Here is an 18,716-nt window from a genome sequence, read left to right as displayed (position 1 = left end):
CCGCTTAAATTAATCCAACGGCAAAAAACAAAAAAAAAAAAACAAACAAACAAAAAAAAAAACATTTAATGAACAACAGCAATGTTTGACTTTTTTCAGTGTAGGTGCTGTGCCTCCTCTCTCTTTGGAAACAGTGAGAAGCTCCTTCACTTCAGCAGGTTGTTGTCTCCACGTTGTGATTTACACCTGCTCTTTAGCGTAAACCCGCTCTCTGCGCTGCTTTTGAACAAACACGCAGAATAAGCCCGTGTGAGATGTGGAAACTACTGAATATCTGGGCCCTGGGCCTGTGGGACTGTGAGCCCGGGGCCCACAGGTCTGTCCCCTCTGCGCTCCCAGCGGACTGGCCCGTGCGCCTCATCTGCGCCTCACAGGTGTGCGCAAATAAGTGCAATGTAAAGGGCGGAAAGTATCTTATGAAAACAGGAAAAACATATATGACCCTAACATACTGTCCTATCCAGTCTCTGAGGCTGTGGTTTGGCGGGTGACAGATTTAACATAATGTTTTCTTTCTGTTTTCTTTGATTAAATAGTCCAACACGACAGGACAGTTACAGCTCGTCTTTATTCAACAACTTAACTCATCGTGCGCTCCCTGTGCGCGTTCACACTTGTTACATTTTTATCTGATCTCCTCAAATGCGCTGGACCAATAACAATAAGAAGCAACCAATATTATTATAAAGTAAATGTAATTCATCCAAACATAATATAAAAAATAATATTGTTAATAAAATAAGTACAAAGTAATAAACAAAACACTAATGACCCAAATAAATGTGTTAATACATAAAATAAAAAATGTTAAATAAATCAAAGGTTACACGCGCTTTAAAACACAGCCCAGTGATTCAAATTCAAATTTAAAAAATGCACTTTAAAATAAAACTATAAAACTTTATTTCTATATATCGTACACAACCATTAGTCAATTATATATAGCGCAAAAACTTTGACAAACATGCACAGGGTGATGACCTGTGGGACAGCCGGACACTGACCGTCCACAGACGCCACGTGCTGAGGTGCGTCTTCACTGCAAACTTTGCAACTTTGGCTGCGATCGGAAACCTGCATCTGTGAACTTCATTTGAAGATTTCTTGAGAAAGGAGACATCACTCCAAGACATATTCACCCAGACTTCTACTGACCGTCCCCTGACCAGGACCACGAGACTTTACTGAGGACAAATCGAGAGGTTTGATTGTTTACCTGTTAGTGCCTACTTGACTTTATTACTCAAAAAACATCTACTAGTTAAACTCAAAGGTCTTTTATCAAAGTCTAGATCAGGGGTGTTCAGTACGTCCATCGCGAAGGCATTCTGTGTAGATCATGTCCCATCATCCATCCAGTCACATGACTAATATACAGGACAACCAATCAGATGACACCTGACTCTAGGTCACATCATGGGCGCTGCACACACATAAACAAGCGCGAGTTAGTTTAACCCTATAGCGTCAGATCCTATCGTCACCGAGCGGGTTGTGGACTTTCCAGCAGCGTAACTCCGCGCCCAGTGGTGCTCAAACGGCGTCTCAAAGCGGAGTCATGGGCTATGTAAATATTTTACCGTCATTACAATAATCTGCCTCTGTTGTCCCTCAAAGGTGATGAATGAGAGCACGTGTAAAATAGAAGTAGTTGTGTGAAAAAATGCAGTAAATTCTGATACTTCGTTTAACATGATTTTTATGGCTATAAAAAAGACAAAACCGTAATCAACATGATTAGCTCTGTTATCACTTTCAAACGAAAAATGCAATTTTACTCCTGGCTCCTGTCAGAAGCTTCTGCCCGAACTCTGCATCCCTCACTGATTCAGTGCAAGTCAGAGCAGTAATCATCATTCAAGTAATTATGAACATGTAAGAAGTTCAGTTGTGTTGTGCAGTATTATCTCATGACGTTGTGCAAGGTACATGAAAATGCACTGTAGATGTAAGAATTCATAATATATTTACAAATAAATATATGTTTACCATTTTTGTAATAGGTGGTAGATCTTTCAGACACGATCATTTTAAAAGTAGCTCACATACTGAAAAAGTCTGAGCACTCCTGGTCTATACCGTATTTTCCGCACTATAAGGCGCACCTAAAAGCCTTTAATTTTCTCAAAAACCCACAGTGCGCTATAAAGAGTGAACAAAGTTTTCAGAACGTTTTTTTTATATTCTATTAATAAAATTTGATTGACTTTGACTGACATTCCCTTTAGCGCAGCTCCATCTCGTGGATGCGTAACACAACCTCAGATACTACAGTAGTTTATATTCTATGCGCCTTAAAATGCGGTGCGCCCTATATATGAAAACTGTTTTAAAATAGGCCATTCATTGAAGGTGCGCCTTATATTTCGATGCACCTTATAGTGCGGAAGATACGGCATGTACAGTAATGTTCATGAACATGAGCTGCAGTACATACATGAAACACTTAATGTGTTATAACCTCACGATAACAAGAAAACCACAAGAAATATATGAGTGTTGCATCTGTCATGTGTCGAGTTTGTCTTTGAGAAAACTGTATTAGAGCTGGGTCATACTCCAGTGTGAACAGTGGTGTGTCTTTATAGTGAGTTTAACCCTTTAGGTTCTTTGGCTCTTGGATGTTTGCTGTCAGTGTGTGAGGACCACTGTGTGACACACTCTGTTCCTCTTCACAGATCTGTGTGACCCTTGACTCAGTGTTTCATCGGCGTCTGGACCTTCTGCAGGACCCGCCCTCAGGCCCTAAGTCTACACTCACACACACACACACTGAAACACACTCACCCCCACACCCCCCCCCCCCCCACACACACACCGAAACACACTCACACTCACACCGTACGTTAAATGGTAGTCACACTACACCCAGGTTCATCACATGTAACACCGCCCTCTGTTGTTGCATTACAGACACTACACCCAGGATTCATCAAACCTAAAGCAATGAGTTTATTTTATTTCTAAATCAGCTTTAATTAATCTTGTTTTTAAATAGGATATAAACAGAACTCACATCTTAAAAATCTGTGTATATATATTAGTTTAATACGTTCACTGATTGTCTTTCATAATTGTGCTTTTTTATGTTACAAAATATTAATAAAAAGAATAAATAAGCTGGACGTTTCAACTCTCAGTTCATAGTGAGAAAGATAAAACAAAATCATATGAAATAAATGAGGTAATATATTAAAACATTTACTTCAATTTAAAATGTAATTCTCCTCATCAATAACAAAATCAGCTAAAATGCTAAATAAATACATAATAATGATAACTTAAAAACAGTTTAATTTAAAACAAATATATAAACATGTCACATTCTGACCTCATAGAAGCTAAAACCTTAGACCTTAGGTTAAAAACAACAGTGCTATGGAAAGTTTAAAAATAAAAGTTAAAAAAGCAGAGGATGTAGGTCAGGCATTGTTGAAATACTGCTGTCAGAACTATTGATTTCAGGACCATTTTGAGGACTTTTGACCATTCAGATGTTGCGAACTGTGATGACGATGGTTTTAATTACATGATCATAACCCACTGAGTGTAATTCTCCAGCCACATGAGGCATTGTATTCCAAATTAGGGAGGGCATCTGACACAAAACAAAAAACATGTCAAATCTCAAACTCTTTTGGAGCACATGAGTTTCGCAGACACTTTTTTCTTTAACCAAATCTCAAAAGTACATCTTCACACTTTTCCAGCCATTGCTCCTTGTTACGGGCGCCATTATGAGGACTTTTGACCATTGAAAAGATACACTATTTTGTTTTGGATATGATTTGTGCAGACAGACTTTCTAAAATCAAATCTCAAAAGTACACCAGCATCTGCACATTTTTCCAGCCACTGTTCCCTGTTACGGACGCCATGTTGAGGACTCTTGTCCATTGAAAGCATAGACATTCATATTATTTACTATTATTATTAGCTAATTATATGTCTACGATTGAAAGATAGAATATTTTGTTTTTTTTATTGTAAATTGCTATGGCAACAGTTAAAATCACATTGAATCACACTGAACCCAATCAACACATATCCCTTTACAATTTATGTTCATGGACACCATTTTGAGGACTTTTCACGATTTAAAATACTGTTATGGATTATTAATTGTTATGGCAACGGTCCCAGATACATGAAGACACTTATCTCAAACATCTTCACACTTTATGTTCATTTTGTTTATTAATGGCAACACTTTGTTCATAAGGAAGTGAAAATAGCTGCTTTCTGTGGGCGCTGGAGTGAACGGAGTGAAAACTGGGCTTACAGCTGAACATTCTCCCTGCCGTGATGTTCGTTCTCAGGCTGAAAACCTCGATGGAGGGCAGGGTCAGACAGGCGCGGCGGTCCAGAGCTGCGGGGGGCAGGGTGAAGCGGTGGCAGGTGCTCGGGTTGGGGGTCGTCCTGGTTCGGGGGGCTCTGGACGGGTTGAAGGAGAAGGACAAACTCTGAGGGACCAGGGTGGCCGTGGGGGAGCCGTGGCCCAGACGACGAGCCTTCCTCTGGGGTTCGGTGTGAGCGACGAGGGGCAGCTCTGGAGGGAGGAGCTGGAGGTGAGGCCTGTGGGCAGAGGATGGGAGCTGGGGAGAAATAGTTTAGATTTATTTATGAACACAAAATTGAAAAAAACAACAACTTTAATTTAATTCAGAAATTATTAAACAAGAATTATGTGTAGTATTTAAAGCCACAGTATGTAACTTTTAGCCAAAATTAAACTAAAATAAAAGTTTGGTTGGGTTTATTACACTGAAAACACAGGGGGCTCGCATATCCACAAGCCTGACTCTTATTTGGCCTGGCCTCCTTCTTGTCTCCATGGTAACATTGTTCTTTTGGCTATAATATTCCACAGTACAGCATTAACTATATCTGTCTCCATAGAGAATGTGCCAAAGTTTGGTTTTATCTTTCTATTTCCATGGAATCACACCTGCAGAAAGTTACATACTGTACATTTAAAGTTGCACTATGTAACTTTTTAAGTGGAAAGTCAGCACCAGTCCAACAGCACATCTTAATAAACTCAATATTTCACGCTTTCCAAACACATTTTTCTGGTATACGGATGGCGTTTCAAGGGTTTTTGACAGTCCTATTTTTCATCACCTTGGAGGCTGCACTCTTGGCCGAGGTCTGGGCCTGCCTCCTCTTTTCTGTGCGGTTCTCCTTGTTTGACTGGACCATGACCGCCAGAGTGTGGGACTTCTGCACCAAGGGCTTCTGGGAAATGTCCCTCTCCTCTGGACAGGACCGGACATGGGCAAAGGGGGCAGGAGCAGAGGGAGCGGGTGCAGGGGGCTTTAGCTGGGGCCTGTGTCGTCTGATCGAAGCTCCTTCGATGAGCAGGTTTACGCCCATGTACTGAGGGACGTCCACCGCAGGCTGCAAGAACAAACACATTTGTATAGAAATACACAGTAGAAATATTACAACATCAGATTATTAGTTTCAGTTTCAGAATTTTTTTTTTTTTTAGATATTATTGAAATTTAAATCAGTCCTACTGTGCTTGTGTCTCTATAGTTCTCATCTCTTGACACTTGTGGATCATTATAAATCACAATATTCATTTAAAATTACTTAGAAAACCTCAGTGTCAAATGGAGCTGATGTCGCCGTAAACGTCATCACAACAAAGAGCCACATGCTGTCAGCGGCAGCACTTTTCAAAAAATTTGTACCAAAATGATGACGCGATGACAGTGGGCGTGTCACAGTGGGTGTGTCACAGTGGGTGTGTCACAGTGGGCGTGTCACAGTGGGTGTGTACATCACAGTATCAAAAATTTATCCTCAATTCTTTATTTTTGGTTCAAACTATTCGATCTACTCTCTGAAAGTTTTATTCTATATTTGATTGTAGAAAATGGCCTCACGTTAAAGTTCAAAGTTTTCTTCACAGCACAAATGAGCCATCAGTGTCAATAAACAGTGCACCTCTTGTCTCTATGGGTTCCTGAGAAATGATTTGCACTGTTGCCATAGTAACAATAAAAACATATATATATATATATATATATATATATATATATATATATATATATATATATATATATATATATATATATATATATATATATATATATATATATATATATATGTTGTGAATGGTGTTCCAACGGTGTCTATAAAGAAGAAGCTGAAATTCTTGGTCCAACTTGATTTAAACTATAAATGTTAATATTTAAAGGCCCATGTTACACTGTTTTATGATCTGTTCTAATGTTGTTTCCTCATCACAAACAGACCTGGAGTCCGAGGTCCGTCTGAGTTCTTCCACCTTGTGATGTCATCATGTGGTAATACAGGAAGTGCTCCACTGTGTTTTTAAACTCCATACACCTTCACTAGAATCATTTGGATAATTTGAGTTGTGAAATTTCAAATCTCTACTGAACTAAAGGTGAAAGAGTTGTTAACTTTAAAACTACCACTTCATGACATCACAAGGTGGAACAGAGCATTTTGAGCTTTGGAGATGTTACAGACTAATAATAAAGTGTTACTCAAACATGTGTGAATGAAACAAAACACAACTCCAGGTTAGGCCTGGCATGATATTGACAATTTGTGTCACGATTATCGCGACCAAAATAATTGGCCAATAAAATCCCGAAAATGGTTAAAGTTGCTGACAGTTTACAAATGTTATGGATATGAAAAATTATATACAGTTTTTATATAACTGTACTTTGGAAATTTGGGAGCCCGGGTCAATAAGCCTTGCATGGGCCCCCTGTAATACAAATGAATAGGAAGAGGGATTATAATTGTTATGTAAAATGCCCCAGGAACGATTATTGTCAACCCTTTTTATCACGATAAACGATATTATTGTTTATTGTCCCATCCCTACTCCAGGTGTGTTTTCAAGGAGGTCACAAAGTTCTAACATGGTCCATTTTGGTTGATATAAAACTTTTAAATGTAATTCTTATTCTTACATCTCCAAATAGTCTGACCTGTTTGTAGATGAGTTGAAACCCCCCTGTGTTGGCGTGGGCGTTGTTTCTTCGGTCCAGCACCACCCTGAGCGTGTCTGTCTGCACCGCGGGGCAGAGGCGGGAGGTCACCCCGGTGGAGCAGCACATGGTGGGGCTGGCGTTTATCTCCAACAGCCACGGCCTCAGGTCCCGTCCCAGCATGAAGTCTGCTCCATACAGCTCGAAACTGGCCCTGCGATGGACCACCGAGTCCTGAGCGGTCTGCAGAGCTCGGACCACCGCCTGCCTCATCCCTGGGACCACCACGCTCTCCCACTGTTCCTCACGGCCCTGCCCAGAGAGGAAGCTCCGGAACTGGGTGCAGGACCACATGTTGTCCTCGGGCAGGTCTGGGTGTCTGTCTTTGGACGGCTGGAAGTGCTTCTGGATTGAGTTGTTGCATAAGTGAACGGAGCTGCGGAGAAAAACAACGTCTTCTAGTCAATACAATGGCATCGATTTATCTATACATGAGTTTCAGAATGATGATAAACAGGACTGTGGCCATAGCAATTAGCAAATAAAAGCAAAATATATCCTTTGAATGGAAAAAGGTCTCATGATATTGCAGATAACATGAAGCCGAAACCCAGGAATAAGCTCAGAATGGTATAAAAATTAATGAAATGTAACACCATTTATGACTATGTACAGGCCCGTCGACAGAAATTTGGGGGCCTGGGGCAAGAAATTTCTCATGGGCCCCCTTCTAATAACAATAAATGAATAGGATGAAGGTCCAGTTGGCTCCCCTGAGGAATGTTTCAGTCATGCATGTTGTAGCAATCCTGGATATTTAATCAACCCCTTTCTCAGCTAAGTAAAACACCGTGATCCCCTGGTGATGTCATTAGGTGGTGTCCTCACTTCTTTTATGTTTTCCACATATTTACCTTTTTCTTCTGTTTGTGTATAAAATGTAGAATGTAATAATAAAGAACATCGAGTGAGGGTGTGTCTAACCATCCACTGGTTGTGTACATCCTATTAAGTCATTTAAAAAAACAAAAATATCTAAAAGCCTCAATAATGCACAATCCGGCTCCTTTAATCGAGACAGGACCAGAACCAATGTGATGTGTTTTTATAAAGACAATTAACCTTTTTAACATGTTCACATCAAATCTGACTTTGATTAATAACAACTGTAATTAATGACATGATAAAAACATGAGCCTTTTGTGATTTTTTTCCCATATATTTCTTCACTTTGATCTGAATACGTCCCAGTTCAAGCACATGCTGTGAGTGTGTAGCAGCTGCAGGGTGAGACCTGTGCAGGTTCTTGGTGGAGTAGGGCTGGGTGGAGAAGCGCAGATAACACTCTCCATAGAACCACACAGTCAGAGGGTTCCAGTCCGTCACCAGGAACCACTGACGCACGTCGAACTTTGTGTGGTGCACCAGCAGGGGGCGCTCCAGATACTTCTGCACCACCCAGCGACTGTCCCTGAGCACCGCCCTGTCCCTATCCACCAGAGCCATGATGTCGTCCAGACGGTTCAGACAGATGATGCCTGCAACAAGAGGAAGTATAAATGTCCTTATTTTTGCAGGAGATAAAACATCTTAAGATCTGCATTTCCATTTTAGTTCTTGTCATTTTTAGTAAAAGCCATAAGTAAAATCTGTCAACTGGACAAAAAGTTGTAGGAGTGAAGACGTTTGGCTGCTTATTCAAGCCGCTTCTTCAGTTCTGGTCAGATTACTGGTGGACACTGCCTTATATCTGTCTGAAGGGAGGAGCTAACTACGCTGAAACTAAACAGCTTTTGCTTACAGTTTCAGAGACTCACTTAACATATTCTTCTCTATTTTAGGCTGAAAAGTAACATACTACAGCTTTAATATAGATAGACACAGTAACTTCTCTGCTGCGCTTGACTCACCTCGGCCCCTGGACTTGGCCCCTGGTTTGATGATCCAGATGTTGTTGACTCCATCGGTGTCGAGTTGGGGACAAACGTGTCGGAGCTTCTGGAGCATCTGTGCACATGGCTGCAGGAAGAGGGCGCTGTTTCTGATCTCTGCTCCATCACTGACGACAGGAACAAGCAGCAGTTTGAGAGGAAAGAAGAAAAACATATGTGACACATTCAAAGTCTATCATGCATTATTATTATTATTATTATTATTATTATTATTATTATTATTATTATTATTATTATTATTATTATTAATTTATTTTCTTGGACAAGTATGAAAAAATATCCTAGACCAATGCTTGAAAGAAACAAATCATCATCATCGCTTAGCAACGCGGTCAGTCAAACCTGTTGCTAACACTAGTGGGAGCAACGTCCGGAAAAGAAGGTGCTTGATTTTTCTGTTATTGATGTTCATATCTTGATTTTCAGACACAATAGTGAAATAAAACCCCAAGATCATGTAGAGCGGGTTAATACAAACATTTAAGACCAAAATGACGAGTCTGACAGCAGCAGTTACAGAGAGAGGGGACACAGTTTTTGAATGTAAAGTAAATTAGAACCAGAGTCGATGGAGCTGTAATTGCGTTCACGATCACTTCCTATTCAGAACGCAGCGGCTAGCAGATTAGCCATGTCCATTTATATAAACAGTCTATGGTCCTGGCACTGCTTATTTCTTCAGAAATGATCTTAATTCTCACTGGACTCACTGCACGACCAGGTAGTATTCCCGAAGAAACTCCACCCACTGCTGCTCCTCAGCGCACTGTGAAGTCTCTGTGTTCCGGTCGATGTTTCCATGATCCAAATCGATCAGGAATTCTTGGCACACCCGCAGCGCTGTCTCTATTATGCTGGGCCCAATCCTGCACGCTCCCCTGCCGCCCGACTCTACAACACAAAAGGACAACGGGTTAGGCACAGACTGCACCATGGTCACGGTCTGGAGTCAGGTGAGTTTGTTAAGAGTCACACAAGTCATCGTTTTCACAAGTCACTCGTTTTTTTTACTTAAATAAAAGTACAGATACAGAGGTGAAAAGTTTAAGTAAAATCTACTTAAGTAAAAGTAATAAAGTACCCATTTAAAAATGTAGAATAAAAAGCAAAAGTATTTCACACAAGTGTTAAATGTAGTGATATTAATTTAAAAACCATTCATTTTTTTTGGTCGACTGTAACAATACCAATCAATTTTGTGTGTTTATTTTTGTTTGCTTAAAACCGAAGCTTAAACTCGAAAACTTTAGTCAGGATGTTAGCAACAGGTTTGATTGACAGTGTTGCTAAGCATCGGCCCTGTGCAAAACCAGCGGTGTGGGCGGAAAGGGGCGTTACCTTCAACAGCCTCGCTCCGGATTGGCTCTTTGCTTGCTATGAACGCTGTGGATGACGTCAGACTCACTTAGTCCACTTCTTTACACAGTCTGTGGTCACTTCCCAGCACTGTCCAGACGTAGAGGTACTTATGTGTTAGTGTTACTTTACTCACTGTTCTTGACCTGCAGAGGGTCAGTTTGAGCGTGTTCTCGTTCTGTTTGAGGAGTCTCTGTGTTGTGAGTCTCCACCACATGCTGCAGCAGACTGGTGCAAGCCGTCCTCCTGAAGTCCACTGTGTAAAACAAACAGCTCAATAGCACCCCCTATCTTTCATATCACCACTATTACTTATTATTAAAACCCATGTCGCATTACAATATCAAAGAGCCTGTAATTTGAGCTGGCTCTTTAGCGTAAACGGCTCCTTAATGTGAACGACTCTTTAACATGAACAGTTGGATGCAGATCTCATTTTTTTTAAAAGAGCCAAATTTTTTTCTTTCCAATTTTATGCATTTTTATCCTGATTAACGCTGAAGCAACACAAGCATCAGCTCAGACGCAGAGCAGGAGACACGACATATCTGGCATCTTAATAACAGTTTAAGTAGCCTAATAAATAGCCTAATTATTATTAAAGTGCAAAGTTTTATTTAGAATGGGGTAAACTCAGGCCCACTATCAATTTGAACCTTTCTCTCTGTGACTCTTTGACATGAACGGATTCGGAAGATTTGAATCCTATGAAGGAGCCTAAAGTCTCATCACTACTGCGTCGCCATGGTGAATAAAAATACAAAAATGAAACCTATGAAGGCGTGCTTCTCGTCCTCGGCTCCCAGGACGTAACATCTAGGGAAGAAGGTATCGGGGTCGGCCGAGTCAAACCACTGCAGGTTCCTGAGGTTCACGCACAGACCCACCTGCACCCCACAAGAACACGACGCTCTGTTAGTGACATTTTAAGGTTAAGCTAAACTTTATGGTCCCCGTGACGACATTGGACCCATCGTGGACATTTGATATTTAACCCATCCTTCAATGGCAGACAGCTCCAGACCGTCTGAAGTAGCTCAAATGTGTCCACATCAGTCTGGTTCATTTGTACTGTCCTCATTTCACAGTAAAAACCTGCACATGATGATTTTTCATATTTGTGTGGCCTGTAGGAGACATATGTATTGGACGAGGGGATGAAGTAAGTTAGTCTTATAATGTGTGTTTTTAATGTATGTTCACCTGCCCAGGGACTACACATGGAAAGTAGCTAAATCTGGTACAAATCATCTTTTCATTTTTAAGAAAAGACAAATACAAGGATAAAGAAACGAAAGAACGCCGCTGGGGTTTAACCTGTCAGGAGCAGCGGGACCCATTTCCAGATCGTGAGCTTGCCTGCCTCAGCTGGACGATACCTACCCCGACACGGAGAGAACATGCAAACTAAGAACTCAAACATAAAGGTGGACCCTGGAGTCGAACTTGAACTTGAGCCAAGAGTCACTAATATTAGCTTTGCTCTCCACGCACTATCACAACACAATTAGCGTGCATCCTGCTAATGAAACTACTGCACATTGCATCAGGTTTGTGAAATTGTTGTGTACAGTTTATATCATGTTTTTGTATATTTATGTAGAATTGTAATATGGAAGCATGGGTGATGTAGGCTTGTGGGAGGAGCCTTGTACAGAATCTTACAGCTAACTGTTAAGAAAGTTCAAATAAGGCCTGGGAGAGATCGCTAGATTACTCAAACTTACATGGATGGCATGTAAAACCTCTTCAAACATGTTTTTGATGAGGGAACAACAGTATGACTTTGCATAATACCCCCTCTTTAAATTCTTGATATTTGTTTTAGGGTAAGAATTTTACTTGCAGAACAGAAATTACATTATACGAACATTAAAATAGCATTATGACCTTAGTGGTAAAAGTGGCTGCATTCTCGTAGTGGTTGATCATCTGATCTTTACGTAGAGCGTGGCAGTCGATGGCGTCTCTGCGTGTGGTCCAGTAGAAGTACGTGGTTTCATTTCGCACCATTCGGGCCTGACAGAGGATGAAGAGGAAACAGAGACGGGGATTAACTTCAGAGGAACACGCCAATGGTCCGGTACCGGCTCTGGAGGTGTCGGGTTTGGTGGCTAACCATGAGGTCATCCATGTCATCACGAAGCTCCTCTTTCTCGTCTTCCTCTGCCGCGTCTGAGGAGATAAATCAGACAGGTGTGAATGATGTGTGCACAAACGCAGAGAAAACTAGTCCCTGTAATGTTTCACTCATAAACTGCGTTCACTCTATGAGGGAGGATGCATTTATTTAAAGGTCCAATATTACACAGTTGTGAGTTTTAAGTCATGTTATAATGCTGTTTCCTAATCACAAACATACCAGGAGTTGTGTTTTGTTTCATTCACACATGTTTGATTAATGTGTCTAGCTCAAAATGCTCTTTTTCACCTTGTGATGTCATGAAGTGGTAGTTTTCAAAATAACAACTCCTTTTACCTTTAGTTCAGTAGAGATTGGCAATTCCAGGGCTAAAATGATCCATCCAAATGATTCACACATGTTTAACACACAAACCCTGCATATTTAGGCTCTTCTCTCTCTCTCAAACTGAAAACACTCTGTTCCACCTTCTCTACTGAACTAAAGGTAAAAGGAGCTGTTAACTTGAAAACTACCACTTCATGACATCACAAGGTGGAACAGAGCATTTTGAGCTTTGAAGATGTAGACAGACAAATAATAAAAGATAGTAAATAAAAATAAAAAAAGTTTCTCAAACATGTGTGAATGAAACAAAACACAACTCCAGGTGTGTTTTTGAGGAAGTAACAGCATTAGAACATGGTTTAAAGTCAACCAGAGTACATTCTGTGGAATATAGGAGCTTAAAGGTTCAGTTTGTCTCATGCCTTCATGAACCTTATTAATAAAACCCCCATTTGTTAGTTTTAATTAGGAGACTTAATTAGCATCCAGTGTTACACGGCATTTGTTAAAAATGTAGAAGGATTAGTGTGTGTGTTTACCGGCTGAAACGGGAGACGTATAAACAGTTCATCACCTCAAGTTGGGGTCATGTGTCATTACACACATTACAACTGCTCATAGTTTCACTTTAAAGGTCATATATTACAAAGAAGCTGACTCTTGTGAGCTCTAATTCATGTTCTAATGCTGGTTCCTCCTCAAAAACAGACCTGGAGTTGTGTTTTGTTTCATTCACACATGTTTGAGTATCTCTTTATTATTAGTCTGTCTACATCTCCAAAGCTGAAAATGCTCTGTTCCACCTTGTGATGTCATGAAGTGGTAGTTTTAAACTTAACAGCTCCTTTTACCTTTAGTTCTGTAGCGATTGGCAATTACGGGGCTGAAATGTTCCAGATGATTCTAGTGAAGTTGTTTTCACCTTCACCGGTACACGCCCACTGCGATGTACACACTTCCTTCTCCAGTTTTATTTTCTTAATCAGTGATACTTGTAGGATTCGGCAGTGTTGCGTAGTCATTTTGTTACAAATGAAAAAAAAAGGTGCTGTTCTAGTGTGATGTACAGCTGTCCATAGGGGGCAACGACAACATGTGGCGCTTTGTTGTGATGTTGTTTAGAGTGATGTCAGCTCCCATTGGACACTGATGTGGAACTAAGCGGACTTGTTTCTTTTATTAAGTAATTTAAAATGAATATCGTGATTTAAAATGTGTGAATTATATCAAAATGATCCACGGTGTTAGAGATGAGAACTATACAAACACAAGCACATTAGGACTGGTTTAGATAAATGTTTGTAAAATGGCTCCCCTCACCAGCTCCATCAGCTCCGTTCTCTCCCTCTTCACCCTCGTCTTCTCCGGGCCCCTGGCTCTGAGTGGATTTGTGGAGGGGGCGGGGCAGTCGTTTCTCAACCCAGCCCCGGGACCTCAGGGCCTCCCGGATCACGGGGTATGGGCCCTGCACCGAGAAGATCTTATGGAGCTAAAACACAGAAAGAGAGAGGGAGGTCAGGGGCAAAAAATGAATTGCAAAAAATGTATAATAGATGAAATGATTTTATTTTTGTATTGTTTTAAATCAGACCTATTGTGCTTGTGTCTCTGTAGTTATAATCAAGGACACCTGTGCATTATTATGTTATAATTCGAACAATTTAATTCACAATATTCGTCTTAAACGACTTAATAAAAGAAACGAGTCCATTGACTTCTGTGTCAGAAAAGTGCGAGCCTGCTCTCTGTGAGAATGCATGATAGTAAAAGAAGTAATAGTAATAAAAGACTATGACAGAATAATGCAAGATGTGTTTAATGCCATACTGTGGAGCATTCAAACCTAAGACATAGAATGTTCCAGGAGATAAGCAGGTGGCAGACCCACAACCAGAAATGTTACCTAGTGTACCTTTAAAGTGAACACAGCGATACAATCACAACAGTGTTTATATTCACACACAGAGGCCTTTTGGGGGTTTACCCAAGATGGTTTCAGTCACAGGATCTGGCAACCAAAACGTCACTGACAGATCCTGAGTCAAGATTTTAAACAGTATTAATAAATATATCTTATATTTATATGCACTTGACTTTTAAAATATGCGTGAAAGTGTTAAACTGCTTCCTCTGTTCAAAAATTAATTATCCCATAACAGCACGAGACACTGCAAAGAGCCCAGACAGATCTATAAATATTCACTGTCTCACTGTCAAACGGGCTCAGTGTGACAGGATTAGATGAAAAGTTCAGTCGTTTTTATTATAGAATGATCAGGAATAAACAGTTCCAGCTGAAAACCACGTGCGTAGAAAGTAAAACGTGTCCCACCTTCACAGCCCTCTCCACCAGCGCTTTGGCGGCGCGGATCCGGTCTAGTCTCAAGCCCGGGAGGGACGAGGGGCCCGGGGGGCCCGGGGGGAGACACGGGGGAAGGCACGGGGCGAGGCGGGGCACGGCAGGATGCAACACTACGGATTTGTTATTATAAACACGGCAAAACAGAGTAGAACTATTTGTAGATGTTGTTTAGTCCTTGAATCATACCTGGCGTTTGCTGCATGTTGCTGACTTGATCACGTGGGTCTGTGGACAGATTGTGCTGTTGGTCCATCAGCTTTTCCCTCGTGTAGTTTGTGTCAGTGGTTCAAATAGTGCAGCGTAATAAAGTTGCATTAGTGCAGAATCAACTCATAAAGTGCACGTGTCTTACCTACAGCCTCGAGCTCACGCTGGCACGTCTTTACGTAACCCGGGGATAAATCCAGTGGACTCTCAATCTGGACTCGGCTCTGGACACGGCTCTGGACACGGCTCTGGACACGGCTCTCAGACCGAAGCTGCGCGGGTTCATACACAAACCCGGAGTCCTTGTTCATCCCCGGCTTCACTGGGCCTCTGTGGGTCTGTTACGCGTTGGAGGATCCAGTATACGTCTCAATGTAAATGTGTTAAATAAAAATATAACGCTCCGGAGGTCTCTGCCTGATCCGCTGCGGTCTCTAACGTCTCTCTTCCAGTTCCCATGACTACTCTCTCACTGTTTACGGTCGCCATGGAGACAGTCTCTGGAGAAACTGGACGCCGCACGCGCGACAGCTTCACCTCTGCGAACTGCGCATGTGTCAAAGAAAATAGCCCTTATCCCCCGGATAGAAACGCGCACGTTCACGTACAGGCTTAAGACGTGAGCCTGGACCAGAGAGAGTCAGAGTGGACAGGTCACATGATCTGAACCAGGTGAAGAGTTATGGAGGGTGCAGTGCTTCCTTTTTCCGCCAGATGGCGTCCAAAGCTCAGATGTGGCCACTGAGTCATCCGAGAGAACCCTGAGAGCTGCAGAGCGTGTTTATCAGCCCCAGTGACTGTGATACTAATAGCCCACCGTGTATGTGCTGTATTCAGTCAATGTCCGTCAATATTCAAGTGTCACTGTTACTGACCCGTTAGGCCTAAATGGATTTAATTAGCCAAGAACTCTTGATTTGCCTATAGCCCGCTCCCGCGCACTGCGCAGAGGCTCTGTATAGATCTATACTCTACACTGGAGAGGGGAGCAGCATTGCGTCGAGGGGCGCTCGCGCCTGATTGGCTGATACTGCAGCGATGCTCCGCACCCTGCTCCACAGCAGGACACGAGGAGGAGGAGGAGGAGGAGGAGGAGGAGAGAGGAGCCAGAGACTGTTCACACTGAAACCTCATGCCCGTCACCTCTCCATACACAGTGATGTATCTCATCATGTCTGCTCTCTCAGCCGCAGCAGATAGACACTAGACCCGGGCCAGAGCCGGGCCAAAGCGGGCCAGAGCCGCTTCAGTCACCGCCGCCAGAGAATCACCTTCACCGCGTGGACCACAGCTCAACCACAATAACAACATGTCCAAAGAGCCGGACAGCCTCCTGAGCTATCAGGTAAAGCCCGTGCGCCTCTGACCGGAGAGAGAAGGGTCCACGGGGCTGCGGTGTGTCAGCGCGCGCTCTGCACAGTTTGATCCGAGCTCCGGACTCTGGAGCAGGCGTGTGCATGTGTGTGCATGTGTGTACGCGGGGGGCAGAGGTTATTCCCGCGCCTCTCAGTGTTTCCTTGTCACAGTTTGTTGGTCGCAGTTTCATGTTCTTGTTCATGTGGATGACTTCATGATCGCGGGTGCGCAGTTGTTGTTATTATTGTGCGCAGTTGTTGTTATTATTGTGCACCTCGCTCACACGTGCATCAGGAAGTGACTCACAGTTGGCACGCGCTGAGCTCCACCGCACCTGACGCGTGCACACCTCACTGTCATTACTGTAACACAGATGCCACGCGGGGACAGCGCGCAGAGACACACTGGACATGTCTCTCCAAACGCCTGCTCCACGTGCGCTCGCCTCTGCTCGCATAGGTGCACGCGTGGCACGGGGAGGCGTGCTAATTTGTAGTTTTCCCTTATTTGACCTTGACGCCATCCTTACATCACTGCGTGTCACCTCTGCGTCCTGGGCTCGCGCTGGGTTCAGAAGGTCAAAGGTGGATGTGAATATGATGGAGTTGTTGCTTCTTGTTCATTTCCGCTGTTGCCCGGGACAAAGACCAAGTGCAGACAGCTGGACACGTGAAGGTGGCAGATTTTAAAGGCACACTATGTAACTTTTCAGGAGGGTGGTCACCTGCTTGTCTCGATGGAAATACCATTGCTGTGCTTGGAATGTTCCACAGTATGCCATTAAACATGTCTATCTTGCATTTGTTAAATCACAGGTGTTTTTATTCAGTCCATTATTCAATCCAGTTTCAGTTTAGAGTATAAACATGCATACAGACTGTGAGCGGGTCTCCTCTCCACAGATCTGACCTGTAACTTGGCCTGCTGGTGTCACTTGTTTGTCTCCATGGATATATAGTTTAAAAGGCCCATATTACACTGGTTTCTGATCTGTTCTAATGTTGTTTCCTCATCACAATCAGATCTGGAGTTGTGTTTTGTTTCATTCACACATGTTTAACACACAAACCTTTGCATATTTAGACTGAGTTCTTCTCTCAAACAGAAAACACTCTGTTCCACCTTGTGATGTCATCATATGGTAATACAGGAAGTGATTTTTTTCTCCACTGTGTTTTTAAACTCCATAAACTTTCACGAGAATCATTTGGATCATTTCAGTCCTGGAATTGCTAATCTCTACTGAACTAAAGGTAAAAGGAGCTGTTAACTTGAAAATTACCACTTCATGACATCACAAGGTGGAACAGAGCATTTTGAGCTTTGAAAATATAGACAGACTAATAGTAAAGTGTTACTCAAACATGTGTGAATGAAACAAAACACAACTCCAGGTGTGTTTTTGAGGAGGTAACAGCATTAGAACATGACTTAAAGGTCACAAGAGTCAATTTTCTGCATAATATAGAAACATTAATACCGTGGAACATTCTATGCAAAATAATGACATCTATATTGAGGCAAGCAGGTGGCGGACCCTTCACAAGAAAAGTGATTTAGTGCTACTCTAAGCCATCTGCGGCTAATGAAAAGTGCGTGAGGAGCATAAAGAGCAGTGATGTATGGCGACCTTTTGTTTGGGCGACACTGTGATGGAGGGAGGGCCAAGACGCAGGAAAACACTTCAGACTTTAATTAAACGCTGCATTCAATTTACACAAAATGGAAGTTTCCTCTCAGATTGAACAGGCCTGACATTATCGTTATATCCTTTATTTTGATACTTTGCTGCTGATGTCATCAACATTCCTTGGAGGCGTGCTGCTAACTGAAGGCACTGCTCTGTCTGAGGCTTTGTTAGACTTTAATCTGAGTTTGTTTTAACACAATCTGACCAGAAAGAGCTAATTTAGCTGAACTACAACAGGTGATTTGTGCTGTTAAACAAGTCCCTCTTAAATAACATTACAGTCACAAGCTAGCTAGCATTAGCTCACCTTTTTGTTCAAAATCAAACTCCTAAACAGGACCAT

General features: G+C 42.1%; 1 protein-coding gene across 1 annotated transcript; it reads right to left on the bottom strand.

Annotated features, from left to right (window-relative positions):
• Positions 1 to 4,172: 4,172 nt before the first annotated feature.
• On the bottom strand, positions 4,173 to 17,206 carry ttll3 (tubulin tyrosine ligase-like family, member 3). The gene is made up of 14 exons (XM_033967235.2): positions 17,018 to 17,206; positions 15,473 to 15,665; positions 15,091 to 15,230; positions 14,079 to 14,247; positions 12,408 to 12,463; positions 12,179 to 12,307; positions 11,061 to 11,175; positions 10,421 to 10,544; positions 9,643 to 9,810; positions 8,891 to 9,039; positions 8,275 to 8,518; positions 6,981 to 7,416; positions 5,125 to 5,400; positions 4,173 to 4,595 (listed from the first exon to the last, which is right to left on the bottom strand). The coding sequence occupies exons 1-14, from the start codon at positions 17,204 to 17,206 to the stop codon at positions 4,173 to 4,175; spliced, it is 2,811 nt and encodes a 936-aa protein (XP_033823126.2).
• Positions 17,207 to 18,716: the final 1,510 nt, after the last annotated feature.

The sequence above is a fragment of the Periophthalmus magnuspinnatus genome, chromosome 5 (assembly GCF_009829125.3).
Source record: "Periophthalmus magnuspinnatus isolate fPerMag1 chromosome 5, fPerMag1.2.pri, whole genome shotgun sequence".
In the NCBI taxonomy this organism is placed as follows: Eukaryota; Metazoa; Chordata; class Actinopteri; order Gobiiformes; family Gobiidae; genus Periophthalmus; species Periophthalmus magnuspinnatus.
The sequence above is the reverse complement of the archived record's forward strand: the minus strand, read 5'-3'. Positions and strand labels throughout refer to the sequence as shown.

Excerpts from the sequence above, each read along its gene's own strand:
- ttll3 (XM_033967235.2), bottom strand. The coding sequence starts at position 17,206 with ATGGCGTCAAGGTCAAATAAGGGAAAACTACAAATTAGCACGCCTCCC. Across the intron at positions 14,248-15,090 it reads TGGTGGAGAGGGCTGTGAAG|CTCCATAAGATCTTCTCGGT; the intron begins GTGGGACACGTT and ends TCTGTGTTTTAG. Across the intron at positions 12,308-12,407 it reads ATGACATGGATGACCTCATG|GCCCGAATGGTGCGAAATGA; the intron begins GTTAGCCACCAA and ends ATCCTCTGTCAG.